At 51.4% G+C, this 14,914-nt stretch overlaps 7 protein-coding genes across 7 annotated transcripts; 3 read left to right on the top strand and 4 right to left on the bottom strand.

Annotated features, from left to right (window-relative positions):
* Positions 1 to 6: 6 nt before the first annotated feature.
* BJY04DRAFT_205005 (protein kinase PKP2) lies at positions 7 to 1,499 on the top strand (the record flags this gene model as incomplete). The annotated part of the gene is made up of 4 exons (XM_073713553.1): positions 7 to 146; positions 196 to 315; positions 371 to 653; positions 708 to 1,499. 4 exons carry the CDS (start codon positions 7 to 9, stop codon positions 1,497 to 1,499), a joined length of 1,335 nt encoding a protein of 444 aa, XP_073576065.1.
* A 357-nt stretch (positions 1,500 to 1,856) lies between these two features.
* BJY04DRAFT_99885 (YqaE/Pmp3 family membrane protein) lies at positions 1,857 to 2,501 on the top strand. Its single transcript, XM_073721451.1, has 3 exons — positions 1,857 to 2,026; positions 2,088 to 2,163; positions 2,228 to 2,501. Exons 1-3 carry the CDS (start codon positions 1,978 to 1,980, stop codon positions 2,367 to 2,369), a joined length of 267 nt encoding a protein of 88 aa, XP_073576064.1. The 5' UTR covers positions 1,857 to 1,977; the 3' UTR covers positions 2,370 to 2,501.
* A 131-nt stretch (positions 2,502 to 2,632) lies between these two features.
* On the bottom strand, positions 2,633 to 3,583 carry BJY04DRAFT_205004 (signal peptidase complex subunit SPC3; the record flags this gene model as incomplete). The annotated part of the gene is made up of 3 exons (XM_073713552.1): positions 2,633 to 3,150; positions 3,275 to 3,348; positions 3,438 to 3,583. 3 exons carry the CDS (start codon positions 3,581 to 3,583, stop codon positions 2,633 to 2,635), a joined length of 738 nt encoding a protein of 245 aa, XP_073576063.1.
* A 702-nt stretch (positions 3,584 to 4,285) lies between these two features.
* Positions 4,286 to 4,906, top strand: BJY04DRAFT_213779 (gamma-glutamylcyclotransferase family protein; the record flags this gene model as incomplete). The annotated part of the gene is made up of 1 exon (XM_073715025.1): positions 4,286 to 4,906. One exon carries the CDS (start codon positions 4,286 to 4,288, stop codon positions 4,904 to 4,906), a length of 621 nt encoding a protein of 206 aa, XP_073576062.1.
* A 507-nt stretch (positions 4,907 to 5,413) lies between these two features.
* Positions 5,414 to 9,751, bottom strand: BJY04DRAFT_205003 (SUMO protease ULP2; the record flags this gene model as incomplete). The annotated part of the gene is made up of 9 exons (XM_073713551.1): positions 5,414 to 5,717; positions 5,748 to 7,064; positions 7,111 to 7,185; positions 7,232 to 7,636; positions 7,711 to 8,807; positions 8,838 to 8,937; positions 9,008 to 9,097; positions 9,157 to 9,263; positions 9,551 to 9,751. The coding sequence occupies 9 exons, from the start codon at positions 9,749 to 9,751 to the stop codon at positions 5,414 to 5,416; spliced, it is 3,696 nt and encodes a 1,231-aa protein (XP_073576061.1).
* A 214-nt stretch (positions 9,752 to 9,965) lies between these two features.
* Positions 9,966 to 11,823, bottom strand: BJY04DRAFT_178706 (eukaryotic translation initiation factor 4E). The gene is made up of 3 exons (XM_073709782.1): positions 11,395 to 11,823; positions 10,559 to 11,314; positions 9,966 to 10,507 (listed from the first exon to the last, which is right to left on the bottom strand). The coding sequence occupies exons 1-3, from the start codon at positions 11,427 to 11,429 to the stop codon at positions 10,255 to 10,257; spliced, it is 1,044 nt and encodes a 347-aa protein (XP_073576060.1). The 5' UTR covers positions 11,430 to 11,823; the 3' UTR covers positions 9,966 to 10,254.
* A 183-nt stretch (positions 11,824 to 12,006) lies between these two features.
* BJY04DRAFT_178702 (putative protein kinase) lies at positions 12,007 to 14,611 on the bottom strand. Its single transcript, XM_073709781.1, has 2 exons — positions 12,992 to 14,611; positions 12,007 to 12,943 (listed from the first exon to the last, which is right to left on the bottom strand). Exons 1-2 carry the CDS (start codon positions 14,296 to 14,298, stop codon positions 12,736 to 12,738), a joined length of 1,515 nt encoding a protein of 504 aa, XP_073576059.1. The 5' UTR covers positions 14,299 to 14,611; the 3' UTR covers positions 12,007 to 12,735.
* Positions 14,612 to 14,914: the final 303 nt, after the last annotated feature.

Here is a 14,914-nt window from a genome sequence, read left to right as displayed (position 1 = left end):
ACGAAAATGCTGCAGAGCCAACCAGCTCGATGCTGGCGCATCCCCCTCCGGAGAGGTCCCCGACCCCTCTCGATACGAAGCCTTCATTCTGAGACTATCTCATCGCACAATCCACCACCATGGCGGCCAGTGTCGGCCCTAGACGAGTACGGATTTGATGCACTCGGGCGGATTCATCGCTAATGGGTTCTCTAGATTCGTTGAACGCCAGATACGACCGATCAGTTTACGGCAGTTGACCTTCTTTGGGCGGACATTGACCGAATCAAGATTGATAAGCTCTGCAAACTACGTGCGGACAGAGCTCCCAACAAGGTCATTGTCTCAAAATAAGGCTTTCTAAACTGCTGTTGATAGTGTGCCTTGACAGATTAGCACACCGTCTCCGGGACATACAAAAGCTACCCTATGTCGTTGTCGCCAATCCACACTTTTCCCTCGTGTACGAGCTTTACTACAAGGCATTCGAGAGATTTCGCACCGTACCCGAGATACGAACGCTTGAAGATAATGATAGATACTGTGATATTCTGCGCAAGACACTGAAAGAACATCTTGTCGTTATACCAAGGTTGGCCATGGGCGTCTTAGAGTGCCGAGGCTTGTTACCTGCGGATTCCATGGATCAATTCATGAATACCCTGCTGAGAGCCGTAGGTCTTTCTGACACAGCTTTATCTCTAAATCTAACCCGATTTCTACAATAGCGAATCTCCCGCCGAGTCATTGCAGAGCAGCACCTAGCCCTGACGGAAACCTTCAACTCACCGTGGCACTACCCTGGGTCTCAAGACCGAACAGATCTGAACGCAGATTTTGTCGGCGAGGTGTTTCTTAAATGCAACGCCAAGGAGGTTGTAGAGCGATGCGGCAAGCTTGTGCAGGACATGATCCGACAAACCACAGGATCAGACAAGATTCCAGAAATCTCTGTTCAAGGTCACTTGGATGCCACATTCCCATACATGCTCAGTCATCTTGAATATATTATTGGTGAACTCCTGCGCAATTCGATTCAAGCTGTCAGCGAAAGATATCAAGAATTACAACAAACGCCGCCTCCTATCGAGGTGTTGATCTGTGAAGCGCCCCAACATGTCATCATGCGCGTATCCGACCAGGGAGGAGGAATACCACGAGAGCTCCTACCGTATTTGTGGTCGTTCACCAAGGGTCCTCACAGCAAGGTACGCCTCGAGAACCTAGGACAGGTCCCGGCGATGGCGGCAACCTTGCAGGAGCTGTCAGTCTCTAATGAAACGAAACATGCCGACAAGGAAACCTTCCGCGAGAGCTCCCTGGACACGTTAACATCGCGATTTCCGGACCTTCGACTGGGGATAGGTCTTCCAATGAGCAGAGTCTATGCAGAGTACTGGGCAGGCAGTTTAGAGCTGCATAGCTTGGAAGGTTATGGCGTGGATGCATTCCTGCAAATCTCGAAGCTGGGCAACAAAAACGAGCAAGTCACAACGAGAGCAGCAATTGATGCTGTGTGATGGCCCCAATACAATCACTCCCTGGAACTACTCTTTCTGTCCGTTCAGGTACGGTTTGGACTTGTGGTACACTGGAACTGGGTTGCCTGATGGTATAGCCCTATCGGCTGCTTACGGTATGACGTCAAGTGGAACAAACGGCCGGCGGGGTGAGGTGAGAGATGAGCTGAGCTAGCTTGATCTATCCTTTCTGAGCCTGCAACATTCCGGGATACACTTGCTAGGAGCTCTTTCATTGTTAGAGACCAAGTAGTCGTGTGGTCGATCTTAGCCGTTGGCAGATCCCAGTTGGTGACGTCGATCCGCACCGCACTTGCCTTGTAAGATGAAACGCCTCAACTCCGACCACGACGATAACGTCCCTTACTACATCTTTGTTCTTCTTTTCACTATACTCTTTTTCAGCTTTCTTGGAACATACTCCGATACAAACGAACGAGCAGAACGGACTGCTTTAAAGAGTCAATCTTGATACACGATGGCCGGAACAGCTTCAATGCTCTGCTTGATCTTAACGACTCTCTTCAGTACGTCAACGTGCCTTCAAGTTGAATCGAGCTCTCGTCGCTAATCATGCCTCTTGAACAGTTCCACCTCTTGGTGTCTTTCTCATTTCAGGATGTAGTGTCGATTTCTTTATCAACATACTCCTCACAATTCTAGGGTGAGCCGGTCCTTATCTCAGCTTCGAGCACTTTCTTTACAGCAAGCAAACTAACAAATCTTAGCTACCTTCCGGGCCACATTCATGCGTACTATCTGGAATACGTATACTATCAAAAACGCAAAGCCATGATCACGGAGCCAGCACCGGGCGTATACTCTGACCGGATCCAGCGCGGCGGGCGCAATTATGGCTCGATCCCTTGATTAGAAATCTTTGTCGGTTCAGCGTGTGTATGCCGAGATTCACGTTGCTAGGGTATGCTCTAAGTGCTCCAGGGTCTAAATCAGCCTAGGAGGAATATACTTCCTCAAAGCACTCTTACTCTTTTATCTTTAACGTTGGATAGTACTACAATGCCAAACTTATCTTGACAGTACTACAAACCTACTCAACATGCCGCGCACCAAATCTTCATGATCAAACTCTTCAAGAAATTCCATTCAATAGCCCTAGAAAATAGATTCACCTAAACAGCAGCCTGCCCCTGTCCCTCCGCCCTCTTCGACCCCTTCAACGCAGGCAAATCAAACGCCTCCGTAACCCCAATCGCCCCCTCCGACCTCGGTACCGCCCCCGTCCCAGGTGCCCACCACAAAGCCCCAACCCAAGGCTGCACATTCCACCCAACAGCCAACGTAACATTCGTCCGCTCCGCCATCGTCCCCGTAATATCACTAATCTGGTACTTGCTCTTCTGGTCACGCAGGCGCAGACGCCCGGGAACAGGAACCTCCTTCTTACCCTTCACTGTCTTGGATTTCGAAGCGCTACGCTTTGCGTTCTTGCCTGTTTTGGTTGGGAAGAAGCGCTCGCGCAGGTTCGCGAAGGTGTAGGGTGACTCGGGGGCTTCGATGATCGTGTCCCAGATTATGGATTGCGTGAGCGGGGTGTGGGGGTTTGAGGCAGGGTCTGAGGATGAGGAGTACGTTGCATAGACGTAGACGAAGAGTTGTTTTGTGTTCCAGTTGAAGAGGGGGGTTAGGTCTACCTTACTGTTAGGTTTCCATTCATTGTGATTGAGGTGGGTTTGAATGCGCGTCTGGATTCGAGGCGTGGGCGCAGAAGGGAAGGAGAATAAGAAAAAAAGAAAAAGCAGTAAATGACATACCAGCGTCCAAGTCAAACCTCATCTGCGCATACTCCTCCTTCTTGGTCGAGTAGTAGTGTGGTCGGCCTTTAATTCTATGCCGATTTTGGGGATTAGCTTCGTCGGAATAACTTAAAAGCACTTGCGGGGTAGCTCCAGGATGATTCTAGGTGGCAAAACATACACTTTCAGGTCCTTCACCTTCAGATCCGCTGTAACGCCATCAGTGGGATAGACCAGCACCGAGAGCGCGGCGAACCCAGCGACGAAGAGGGCGACTGTCGTGAAGAAGCCAAAGACCGCTTGGGCGCGGTTGAGTGTGGAGTACATCCTGCTGGTAGTCCTGGGTCCCTCACTGCGTAGAGATTGGGTTGCAGCGATGAAGGGAGAACGGTGTGAGGTGCAATGCGAGTTGTTGATGAGACCGGGTGGATGAAGCCACATGGGCCTTTTTCGGAGGCGGTGATAGGAGATTGGGATGGGATGGGGTTCTTATCGATAAGAGCTGGAGCTTGGAGAGCGAAAACAAGAGCAAAAGTACCAGTCTTGGCGGGGATGGTCGCAAGAGAAGCTTTACACCCCAAGAACTTAGTTGGGTAATAGACTCTTGTTATCACTGGATGCCGCTCGAGTATCTTTAATTTCGCCCTGAGCCCTTGGAGATATGTTATTATTGTGCTTTGTCTGCGTATGTTCCGGAGTTACAGTTGTCCACCGATATACATATTTCCAACCCTCCGCTCCCCCACTCGAGCTAAGGTAGTCTAACCCCGCGCTATATATATCACTACACTACATATCTCACAAGACCAACTCCCCCTCTTCATTTAGCCAGTACATATACTCCATCATAACTGCAACATCATAGAGCTGCCCCAAAAAAGATGGGCGACCACGTCCTTTTCTTCTACGGTACCTACCCTCTCCCCTCATACAAACACCCACCCCGCCAAACCCCAACCCCCCTCCCAAATGCAAATAGTTATACTACAAAATAGTACAGACGGTCACTAACTAACAAAAGGAACCCTAATGGCCCCCCAAATCCTGCACCGCGTAATCCACGGCACTCCCACGCCCCAGCAATGGCAACTCGACACTCTCCGCTTCCACCCCGCAATCCTGCACGGGTATAGACGGCACCGCGTCCGGGGCGCCGACTACCCTGGTATCATAGCGTCAGATCACCCCTCGTTGCGGTATACCTCTACTGGGGAGAGTATACCCATAGAACCCGAAACCGAGTCGGAAAGCGGACGCCGACGCGCGAGCGTTCTCGGAACGGTCGTGTCAGGTCTAACGGATGGGGATCTGCATAGGCTGGATATTTTTGAGGGGGGAGAGTATGAGAGGGAGAGGGTTTGTGTGCGGGTGTTGAGGGAGGCGTTGGCTGGGGATGGGTATGGGGATGGCGATGGGCATGGTGGTGGAGGTGGGCATGGGGGTGGTGGGACGTCGGATCCTGATCGGCATCTGAAGGATGTGCTGGAGGCTGCGGGGGCGGAGTTTGCGGATGAGGGGGAGGAGGTTGCGGCGGAGACGTATGTGTGGGTTGCTGGGCGGAAGAGGCTGGAGGATGCGGAGTGGGATTTTGAGGCGTTCAAGAGGGATAAGATGGCTTGGTGGGTTGCGGCGGATGAGAGGGATTGGTAGGGGTTGGAGCTGGGTGTTGTTAGATGGGGATGGGAATGAGAATGGGAATGGGGGTGATAATGGATTGAGTACATGGCTGGGTCATAGATAAATATACATGTGGGTTAGAGTTGAGGCTACTAATATAGGATTGCTTTGTATACACATCCTGGAATGAAAGAAGAACTGGGTATCTGATGCAAATAGCAATCATAAGTAGACTGACTGACTATCCACGATGCAATAACAAATGCAATGCTTGGTTTGGTATCTCATGCTCCTGGGAAATACAATATGCCAACACCGGAACGAATGTTCGGAAAAAAACCTCTAAAGCATCTAGAGAAGGATAGCAATGCCCGTTGAAAAAAAAAGAAAAGAAGGAAATAGCATAATGACAATCATGGCCATCAAGTCGGGCCTGCTTTGGCTGTGGGATATGTGAGTTAACGGTGTCTACCATCCTCTGTTACGTATGCTCATTGAGATCCGTAATCTGATGGCAGAGGTGAGGAGGGGATTGCGGGCTCATTTGGCCTTCGGAAACTCTGGCGGCGGTGGCGTCTCTTCCACTTGATTCCGGTCCTCGAACCTTCGTTTGTCAAGGCCATTCTGCTGAGGTGGATCTTGCTGCGCGTCATCACTGTCGTCAACGTAAACAGTGTCTGCGGGCTCTGGTTTCGAAGAAGGGGGACGTTGAGGTGACCGAGAGTCGGCGGTTCGAGCATTCGTTGCTGGCGCATCGCCCCTGTCTTGGCTGTCCGGGACTTCAATGAATTCGCGCCTGGGAGACTGATTCTTTGTCTCTGATTCGGAAGGCTCAAGGTGCGGACTTGCTGGGGATTTACTTCGTTTAACAAACCCCTGCGGTTCGGCCGCTGTAGCAGACTGAACCTCAACAACTTCAAGCTTTGGACTACCCGGCTGCAGAGAGGGATCGCGACTTCGAAGGGACTTCTTCAGCTCTTTTGATGGCGGGGAACGTTCTTCTTGCGGCTTCTGTTTATCACTCTCCTTGTCCTTAGCTTCGTCCGACACCGGCGGGCCAAGGAGGTATGATATGGGTTGCTGATCAACCATCAGCTTCTCCTCATCGGCCTTGGTCTGAGTGAGTTGTTCTTGCTCGGCATACAGCAGCTCCATGAATTCACGTAGGCGGGTTCTTAGAAGGCCAGAGCGTAGAGGAGGCCAATCCTCTTTGACTCGCATATCCTTCCGAAGCAGTCTCCTGCAGAAGAGATCTGGGTCTTGAACGAACTTCTCAATGTACGCCAGTAGGTAGAGGCCGCAGTCAGAAAAGTTCGGCTGCTGGGGAATCTCCTTCGCTGTCATGCCTTTGATCAGTTGTTTATCTATCTCAATACCGCGTTTAGACTTTGCTTCAGCAAGAAGGTATTCCTTGAGGATGCTGATGGTGCCCGAGCGGGGCATGTTCAGTGAATCAAAAGAGATGATAATTGGTTGATCAAAGTCGTACTTTGGCCCGGAAGGCTTTCTCTTGAGCTTGCGTGTTTTCTTCGGAGTTCCTTCTTCGGATTCCTGGGGTGAGCCCGGCTGCGGCTGACTTGAATGTTCAGAAAACTTTGCCCGAGAGATGGCCGGGAGTTCCTCGCGCTCGGGCCAGTCTTCCTCACCCGACTTTGAACCCTCCTGCTTCTCAATAAGGCTCATGGACGCGAGCGACCGCCTAGCTATCTCTTCTCTGAGCTGTGGGCCAGATGCCTCATCGTCGCCCCCTTGGGAAGGATCCGGTGTCTCAGGCACTTCGCGGACTTCGCTGGGCCCCCGAGAGGCAGGAGGGTTAGCCACGTCCAAGATGCCCTCCAAGTGAGGCAAGTTGCAGATGATAGCAAGATACCAGTGCTGGTCCTCATTGATCGGGACGACGATGTGATCATAGCTGAAAATATCCACGTTGCGGGTCCACTTTGCAACACCTTCGTAGTTGATGGTGCGTTTGTTGCGGGGAGTGTTGGTAAGTGTTGCGAAGAAGTACGAGTTGAACCAGTAAACTCTCTTCGCAGCTTCTGCGTTGCATCGCTGGAGATGATCTTCAAGAAATCGCATGTAGAAGCCGATGATGTTGTCGTTCAGAAATTGAGACGGGGCGAGCCTTTCCAGGTCGAAGGCGTTCACTTCGGCTTTTTTCTTGCCAAAGCGGGGGTAGACCAAAGGTTTTCTGAATGGTCAGTCAAAGTAATAGGACGTGAGAGATTGTTACATACTTGTTCCACTTCTGATCTAGATCATGCCTAGCTTGTGTTGTGAGCTCATCCTCAATGTCATCATTGTCATCATCGCTGGGGAATGTTAGTCAGAACTTAGTGTAAGGGTAGTAAAACTAACCAAACGAGAGTCGTCAACGTGTTTCGCGCCATTGACCTGGTGGATCGGATGCTACTTTGCGAACTTGGATTGAATTTCTTCACGGGAATTTCAACAACCGTGCTCGGTCGCGGATCAGAAGGAGGAGCAGATGGCTGTTTGGAGTTAGAAAGATTGTCAAGGGTGGTTGGAAGGGAGGGGCTGCCGGGTTTGGCCAAAGCGGTGTCTACGCTCAGTTGCGCTGAATCTTCATCAGTACCTCGAAGCCCGTCTGAGAGCTTCATTCTCTTAGGAGGATTTGATGACGGTTGGTCGGTGAGTTTTGGAGCGTCCACCACAACAAGCGGGCGTTTAAGATCATTTACAGCTGGTGCATAATTGGCATGATCTCGTTCACTGTTCTTGAAGATCCTGTCCATGCGATCCCTTTGCGAAACTTGTAAGTAACTAGACATGTAAAAGACAGGATGACTGGGGAGGCGTGGTGTAAAAAAACTTACTTGTCTTGTAGCTTCACGTCCAGATTGCCCAACCCCTTCAGGAGACCCTCCAAACGGTCCCTCTCTCTTGATGATATCAACACGACGTCGAGCTTGTTATCCATCCCTGTTGTTCCTCTTAACTCAAATCGGACCTTCGAGCTGGGATGCCGCCCTACAACAACCTTCATCACTTTATCCAGTGGGAAGGAATCCATGTATCCAGCATCAGCGATCTTAACGCATATGATCCCTGCCCCAGGATACACAGTGATTTGATTGTTTTCACCGTCAAGTACCTCGCGAAATGTAGGACCCCGTCGAAAATAATTGAGTAAGAAAGGTGCCGGTGAATCCATTTGCGACGCTTGACCTTTCTTTATCTTTCGGCCGCCATGCCTGGATTTTTCATTCGAGATGAAAACCGTTGGGCGTATATCAGAAGGCTGTTTGCTAGACGTGTCGATCGTGTCTGCTCTTAATTCAAGAGACCTTGGCACAGGACGGACGGTCACATCGCCCTGCAGCTCATCAGGACTTTCCCTAGAAATGGACGTACGTGGCTTGTGGCCGTTCAGAACCGGCGGTTTGCCGAAGATTTCGACCCTAATGTTTGACGTTTGCTCCGGAAGCTGTCGTGGAACCTGAGCCGGCTCCATGCTAGAAGCAATAGATTCCCTTCGTCGCTCTTTTGCTGCCTCACGTGTAAAGGAAACGTCAAACTCTGGCGACGAGAGATGGTTCGTGAAGCTGTTTCTCTTCTTAGGGCTTGTCCGGGGCACTCTTGCACTTTTGTCCACGCTTCGGTACACTGAGGATTGGGCGCCATTGATAAGCCCTGGCCTTTTCATCTGGCCTGAAAGCTGGCTGGGTGTGGGTGATGGAGCAGTGATTGACCGTGTGGCCACGGGAGATATCCGTCCTGGCTGATCGTCGTCCGATATGCTTATTTGCTTGGGCTTTCCCTCCGGACTTTGAACGCGACGGCGTTTCGATGATCTCTCCGGGCTGTCAACAACTATGCCCGGGCGCACCTGACTTCCATATAATGGCCTTTCCCGCCCACGGGCACGGACCGGCCCACTGTCTCTCGACCCTCGCGATATGCCATCGTGCGGCTTAAAGCCAGAAGGAATACCCTAACCCACAAACGTCAGCAGAGACACGTTATGCATCTGACAGCAAGTTCCCACCTTCTTATTGCTAGCAGTCTGCCCTGGAATAATCCGAACGGCGTTCGGATCCGGCCTAAAAGTAAACCAACCTCATTAGCATCCCTCCAGCAGGTGTACATCCCTCAACCGGACCAAACGCGCACTTTTTGCTGCTCTCGCCCAGTAACCTGCGTTCTTCCCAATCTATCGCAGTCGAGGATTTGTTTTTGAGCATTGGGTCCCTCCCCCGGGGTCTGCGTAGATAACCCGTCAACAATCCACCCCTCTCACTCTGTGTTACAATAAAACTTACGGCTCAGGCATCTCTATTCGCAAGTGCGGAGTCGACTGGCGCAACAATCGACGTACAGATGGCGGACTTCGGGCAGATCCAGAACCATTGGCATAGTTATAAGGCGACTAGAAAACGCGGAAGAGCGAAGAGAGTCAGTACAGTGTTTGCAAGCCCAGAGAGTCAATCAGAATCCCCAAAGCGAAAAGAAGAACATTAAAGAATGGGTCCGCGATAAGGCCGGCCGGTGGATCCACTTCGCTCACTCGCTCTCAAAAAAAGAAAATATAGGGACGGGCAAAAGCGGTGTCATGTGATAGTTACTGCGGGAAATAAAGAAAGAAAGAAAGAAAAGATACAGGAGGTCTTGGAGCGGGTAACGGCTTTGGGAGAGAAGCGTAAGGGGTCCTCTTACAGATTGTCGCGCAGGTTCGTTGTCAAGCGGAGTGAGTTCTGAGTCTGAGGGGACGGATGAAAGGCCCAGGGCATGCCTCACAGGCCGCTCGGAGGCCGCATTTGATGACGGGAGAGGGTCGTCGGTGGGATCAAGGGTCGGTGAGGAAGGTTCAGGAGGGCGGGTGAAGAGAGTGTCTGATATAGATTTGAGCAATTGCATGTAGGAGCAGGAGTTGGCATTGCGGGATTAAGTTAACGAGCCGGTTGGTTTCTCCGCAGCAGCTGTTGGGAGTACAGAGGAATGATGTGCAACGCCGCTATCATCGCTGGAGCGGTCAGGGTGTTTTCTGCCGACAATGGGGGGTACACTGACAGGCTGACAGCGGACAGACGCTAAGAAAGCCGTTGCCAAGAGACTCTAGAGGGGAAGTGAGTGGTTAATGTTGCTTTCTTCATTTGCGATGAACATACTACAGTGTTACCTGCAGCTGCCCTAGTGTCCGCCCACATCTCAGTATAGACATCAGTACTAACTAACTATCCTAAAGATGACACTCAAGTGATAGCGAAAAGACCCAATCATGAGGAACGATAACAGAAATCAGATAACCCCAAACCAGAAGCACACGCAAGTTCGCCCCAATGCCCCATGCCCAAATCATACCAATGATTTTGTGTTTTCTGTACTATACACGATCATAACAGTGACTCAGAGAAAGCATATCAGGACGCCGGTCCTTTTCCTTTGTCCCCCGTGGAGTCGTCAGCCGTCGTTGGCCTTCGTCGATCCCCGGAAAACTGGTGGTGATTCTGCTGCTGATTGTTGTGGTGGTGATGGTTGTGGTGATGGTGGTTGTTGGCTTGCTTCTCCTGGCGAGCTTGATCGATGGCAGAGCGCTGGGCAATGCTGTCGTCGTGGCTCTTCCAGACAATGCTTGTGTCTGCGGGGAAGGCGAGCAACCGCTTGATTGTCTCTCTGCATTGGGTCAGTAAGATCACATGCATCAGGGGAAGCGAACAAACATACCTGATCTTGATGTTTCGCCCACCGTCGATCCGAGTCCAGACACTCAAGACATCCTCGCCACTGCGCACACTTAGAACAGCCCCGCAGACCTCATCACTAGCCTCCGCAAACTGATCTCCGACCATCGCCAGGAGGAGATCCTCCCAGTACCGATCCGCAACACCCTTCTTCAACCTCACCACCCACTTTCCACCCTTCTTATTAGCCTCGTCTTCCCACACAGGGCGAATGCCCTTCTTGAAAATGTGATAATCGGAAACGGTAGGTAGGAGAGAAGGTCGCTTGAGATGCGAGTATATAGACCAGAAACTCTCGACGGACGAAATCGAAGCGAGGGGCGCGGTCGACTTTTCGTAGTCGGAGTATTTCGGTGTGGGAGGACGGTACCAGATAATCCAGGTTGACCGTAGAGCGTGCTCCCTGAGCGACGATATAGAAACCTTCGACTTGACACCCTCCGCAGTCCTATCCACCGGATTATCGCGCCTTTCGCCAGGAGTCTTCAGGTCTGTCGATCCACCAGGCGTCTTGGGGGCACCGAATGACGCAAAGGCACCGGAACCGAGGCCGAATGCGGACGACGCATTGGTAGACGGGGAGGACACGCCTGCGGAGAGCGGGGAGAGCGCATTGAAGGGATTGGATCGGCCGTGGGAGCTGTCAGGGCCGAATCGCTTCGATGTGCGGGAAAGGTCAACTCTGGCGCCGCCCTCTTTGTTGTCGGTCCCTGCCATTGACAGAGAGAGCTTGGAGGAGCTAAAAGTGCGGCGGGGTTAGAAATTAGCCGGAACGGGTTGTCTATGCGAAAAACAAGACAAAGGCCAAAATAAACGTACTTGTTACGGCGAGTCCATAGGTTTGCGTTCTCCATTGGGGGCAGTGGCTTGTGGCGGCTCAAGAGGGAGCTTTCATCGGTGGGACAGAGAAAAAAATCCGAAGCCGTTCAACCGTACAATCGTCGATATTACACAAATACAATAAAACCAGAACCAACGCTATGGCAATGCAAGAAACCAGGTGATGCAAAAAACTAACGAGCGCGGGAGGCGAGCGGAGGGATCTCCAGAAGAGCGTAGAGAGGGGGGAATGAGGAGAAGAATCGTGGCAGTATCGTAATCGTGATGGTGAAACAGCGGGAAAATAAGAGGTCGGACAAGAAGTAGAGATAGGTTACCAGAGAAAGATGGCCAGGGAAGATTGGAGAAGGGAACAGGGAGTTTTGGAAGGGAATTAATAGAGGGATTGGAGAAATGGATATTCGGAACTTGATGGTGACTGCAAAGTTGAAGGTTTGGATTCCGCATGCCTGAGGCTGCCACCCAGTCGAGCTCCAGTGGGCGCTGGGCCAATGATGTCGATGCGCATCATTGTTGTTCCATTCCACTCGCATCGCCGAAGTCTTCAACTATTTTTTCTCGTCTTCTCTTCTTTCTTTTTCTTTTCTTTCCACAAAACCCAAGACCACCAACTCAAATCATCGCTGTCAGCGGCTTCTTTCCACACTGCTCCAGCGATTCCGATGAGTGTGTCGAGAAAAAAACCCGCATCTAAAACCATCATCACGAGGGCTCTCCAGCTCCATGATGCGGTGATGACCTGATTGACGGGACAGTCTCATCTGTCGCTCTGCATTGTTTATTACGCTTCTCTCGTATAGGAACAGCTCCTTGGCTCTGCCTGATATGCAGTACCCATGCATTGCTGCCGTAGACTCCTAAATGGTGCGTCCGACCATTCCTGTTCGTGCACCACTGTTCTTCCATGATGAATATGTATGATACAACATACTCTGGTAATCCGATGTACTCAACCGCTTGTGAGACCTCTGGCCTTGTTTGCTGGTAGAGCTTGAGGTACAATGGCATTATCTGAGAGAGCGCTGCCGTGCCACGTCTGAAAAAAAGCTTGCTGGGGATGACAAGGTCACTGACGTTGTCCGTGTAGACCCAGGTACCTACGAAACGTCTTTTACGGAGGATCCGAGTGACGAGAAGTCTATTATGGTTATTGCTACCACCGACCATCTGCTGCTGGCGCAAGCTTAGGGTAATGTGCAAGGTTGTATCAAGTGCATTAAATGTCGTTGTCAGCCGTAGCTGTCATCACGACCAATAAGTATCTTTAGATAGCTAAAATGTTCTAAAGATGCATTCCTATATCCGGGCCACAGACCCCTATTATTGCTCAACCGCAGGCACTGACGGCGTCAACCCGTCTGTCGTATCTTGCTTGACACGCTTGCTGTCCCGTTCATCCTGCGTTGAAGTGATCGTCTTTCTCTTCTCCTTATCCTTCTGGTACTCCGCACGCCGGGCTTCCCTGTCCCGCTCCTTCCGAAGTGCCTTGGATTCAAACTCATGCCAGTCGCCTTCGATGTTCTCCAGTCTGCAAAAGTCAGTACGAATGCGCCTTTGAATAGATGTGAGCACTTACTCAATCGGCTGTTGAGGGCTTGGTTCTTCGGAATGGAAATAGGGATGAGCAAGAACTTCTTCGGCTGTGAGACGCTTGGCTGGATCGTAACGGAAGACTTGAGAGATCATGTCTAATGCAGCTGGGGACAGGGTATCACGATAAACATCTTCAAATAGCCTCTTCTTTCGCTCTGTTGGGCGCATGAGCTCAAACCACGGCATCTCGACGATGTCTGGCCACTCAGCTCTAGTTGGTGTTCCCAGAGTATGATAGAGCTTGTCCAGTTGGCTGATCTCTCCTCCTTCACCTGGAAAGACAGCTTTCTTCGTGAACATTTCAACGTAAACGCAAGCTGCACTCCATACGTCGACAGCGGGCCCATATCTTGTTTCGCCTAGCAATAGTTCTGGAGGGCGGTACCAGATGGTGATAACACGATTTGTATAATCGAGTTGACGACTCTTCGAAAAGAACCGTGCCAGACCGAAGTCGGCATATTTCAGTTGACCTTGGTTGCTGATCAAAATGTTGGCCGCCTTGATATCTCGATGCAGAACTCCTCGGTGGTGCAGATAATGCAACCCCTCAAACATCTGTTTTGCAAGATCCTTCTTGTGGGCGGCTGTGAGAGTAAATTTTGGGTGGTTGATTAGACCCGTGAGATCGTACGATAGATATTCGAAAACCATGAAACACTCGTTCCTTTCCACCATTACTTCAAGCAAACTCACCACGGTGTGGTTGCGTAGGTGCTGAAGCAGCTTGATCTCTCGAACCGCGGTCACTGGGAATCCGTCCTTTTCACCCTCCATTCGGATTTTCTTCAACGCAACCTTCCTTTGCGTGTAGACATGGATGGCTTTGAACACCTTGCCATACGTGCCTGCACCAATAACAGATTCGTTTCCAGGTTTCCGGAAATAAACAGAATCTGATTTCGCGAACTCTTCGGATATAGTAGGACGTGGCTTTGGTCGAAGCATGATCTTGGGCCGCTTGGCGGGTTCCGGGGAGCGATCATGGCGGCGTTCGGATCGAATATCTTGCGGCCGCTCGTTCCTCCTTTTGTCGTTGCGGGGATCAGGCCGACGATCGTCTCTACGAGTATCACGAGAATCTCTCGGGTCACGGAAATTGCGTGGATCCCGGTAATCCCTCCGGTCATTCCTCCCTCTGTTTCGATCCCTATCTCGATGGCGATCTCGATCCCGATCGCGGTCTGGACGGTCAAAACGTGGCTCAGGCTTGAATCTTGGAGGTGGTGCAGGTGGCATCCTATTGCGTGGGGGTTCAGCGGCTCGCGGTGGAGGCTCACGGGCTAGCATTCGTTGAGCCAAGTCAGGTACAGGCTTGGGAGCTGTTGGTGGTCCGGTTTTGGCCTTGAAGGCAAAGCTAATCTTGCCGCCTTTATTTGGGGTAGCAGACGTGTCCGATGGATGCGTATCCGATTGTGCTGCCTGGGTTGGCCCTGTAGTGGAATCATGTTTCGACGACTCGTCTCCGGGTCGTGAGTCTCGAATTGCCGTTTGGTGCGCAGAGTTTCTCTGATACGCTTCTCGATGCGACCGCGGCTCTGTAGGAGGGGGGGGAGGAGGGGTTTCTGCAGGTGGCCCTTGTGGAGGTGGACTAGGGGGAGCAGCTCTACTTCGCGAGTCGAGGGCGTCCCGCTGGGGACTCTTGAAGCGACCATTGTTGAGAGCCCGCGGACCAGTAGGTATGGCTGTGGAGAAGCGACGATCCTGTTGAGATTCACGATACTTCTGTGGTCCATCCCGATAGGAGGTTGACCCGACATTGTGAGACGAGGGAGGTCGGCTATGGGAGTAGTTACTCGGCGAGTCTTCAGCAAAAATGTTGTTTTGCTTCGCACTGTATCAATCATTAGACACATGACGAATGGACACAAGTTATGGAGGGAGATACGTACCTGTGCTGACCGTG

This window comes from Aspergillus karnatakaensis, assembly GCF_047715665.1.
Source record: "Aspergillus karnatakaensis strain CBS 102800 unplaced genomic scaffold BJY04scaffold_4, whole genome shotgun sequence".
Lineage (NCBI taxonomy): Eukaryota > Fungi > Ascomycota > Eurotiomycetes > Eurotiales > Aspergillaceae > Aspergillus > Aspergillus karnatakaensis.
This window is presented reverse-complemented; position numbering and strand designations above follow the sequence as displayed.

Bases quoted from the DNA above. Each gene is read 5' to 3' on its own strand.
- BJY04DRAFT_178706 (XM_073709782.1), bottom strand. From the start codon at position 11,429: ATGGAGAACGCAAACCTATGGACTCGCCGTAACAA. The intron at 11,315-11,394 runs GTACGTTTATTT...CCGCACTTTTAG, and splicing joins CTATGGACTCGCCGTAACAA to CTCCTCCAAGCTCTCTCTGT. The intron at 10,508-10,558 runs GTATGTTTGTTC...GACCCAATGCAG, and splicing joins GGGCGAAACATCAAGATCAG to AGAGACAATCAAGCGGTTGC.
- BJY04DRAFT_178702 (XM_073709781.1), bottom strand. From the start codon at position 14,298: ATGCTAGCCCGTGAGCCTCCACCGCGAGCCGCTGAACCCCCACGCAAT. The intron at 12,944-12,991 runs GTAAGTGCTCAC...TGACTTTTGCAG, and splicing joins AGCCCTCAACAGCCGATTGA to ACTGGAGAACATCGAAGGCG.
- BJY04DRAFT_99885 (XM_073721451.1), top strand. From the start codon at position 1,978: ATGGCCGGAACAGCTTCAATGCTCTGCTTGATCTTAACGACTCTCTTC. The intron at 2,027-2,087 runs GTACGTCAACGT...CCTCTTGAACAG, and splicing joins GATCTTAACGACTCTCTTCA to TTCCACCTCTTGGTGTCTTT. The intron at 2,164-2,227 runs GTGAGCCGGTCC...AACAAATCTTAG, and splicing joins ATACTCCTCACAATTCTAGG to CTACCTTCCGGGCCACATTC.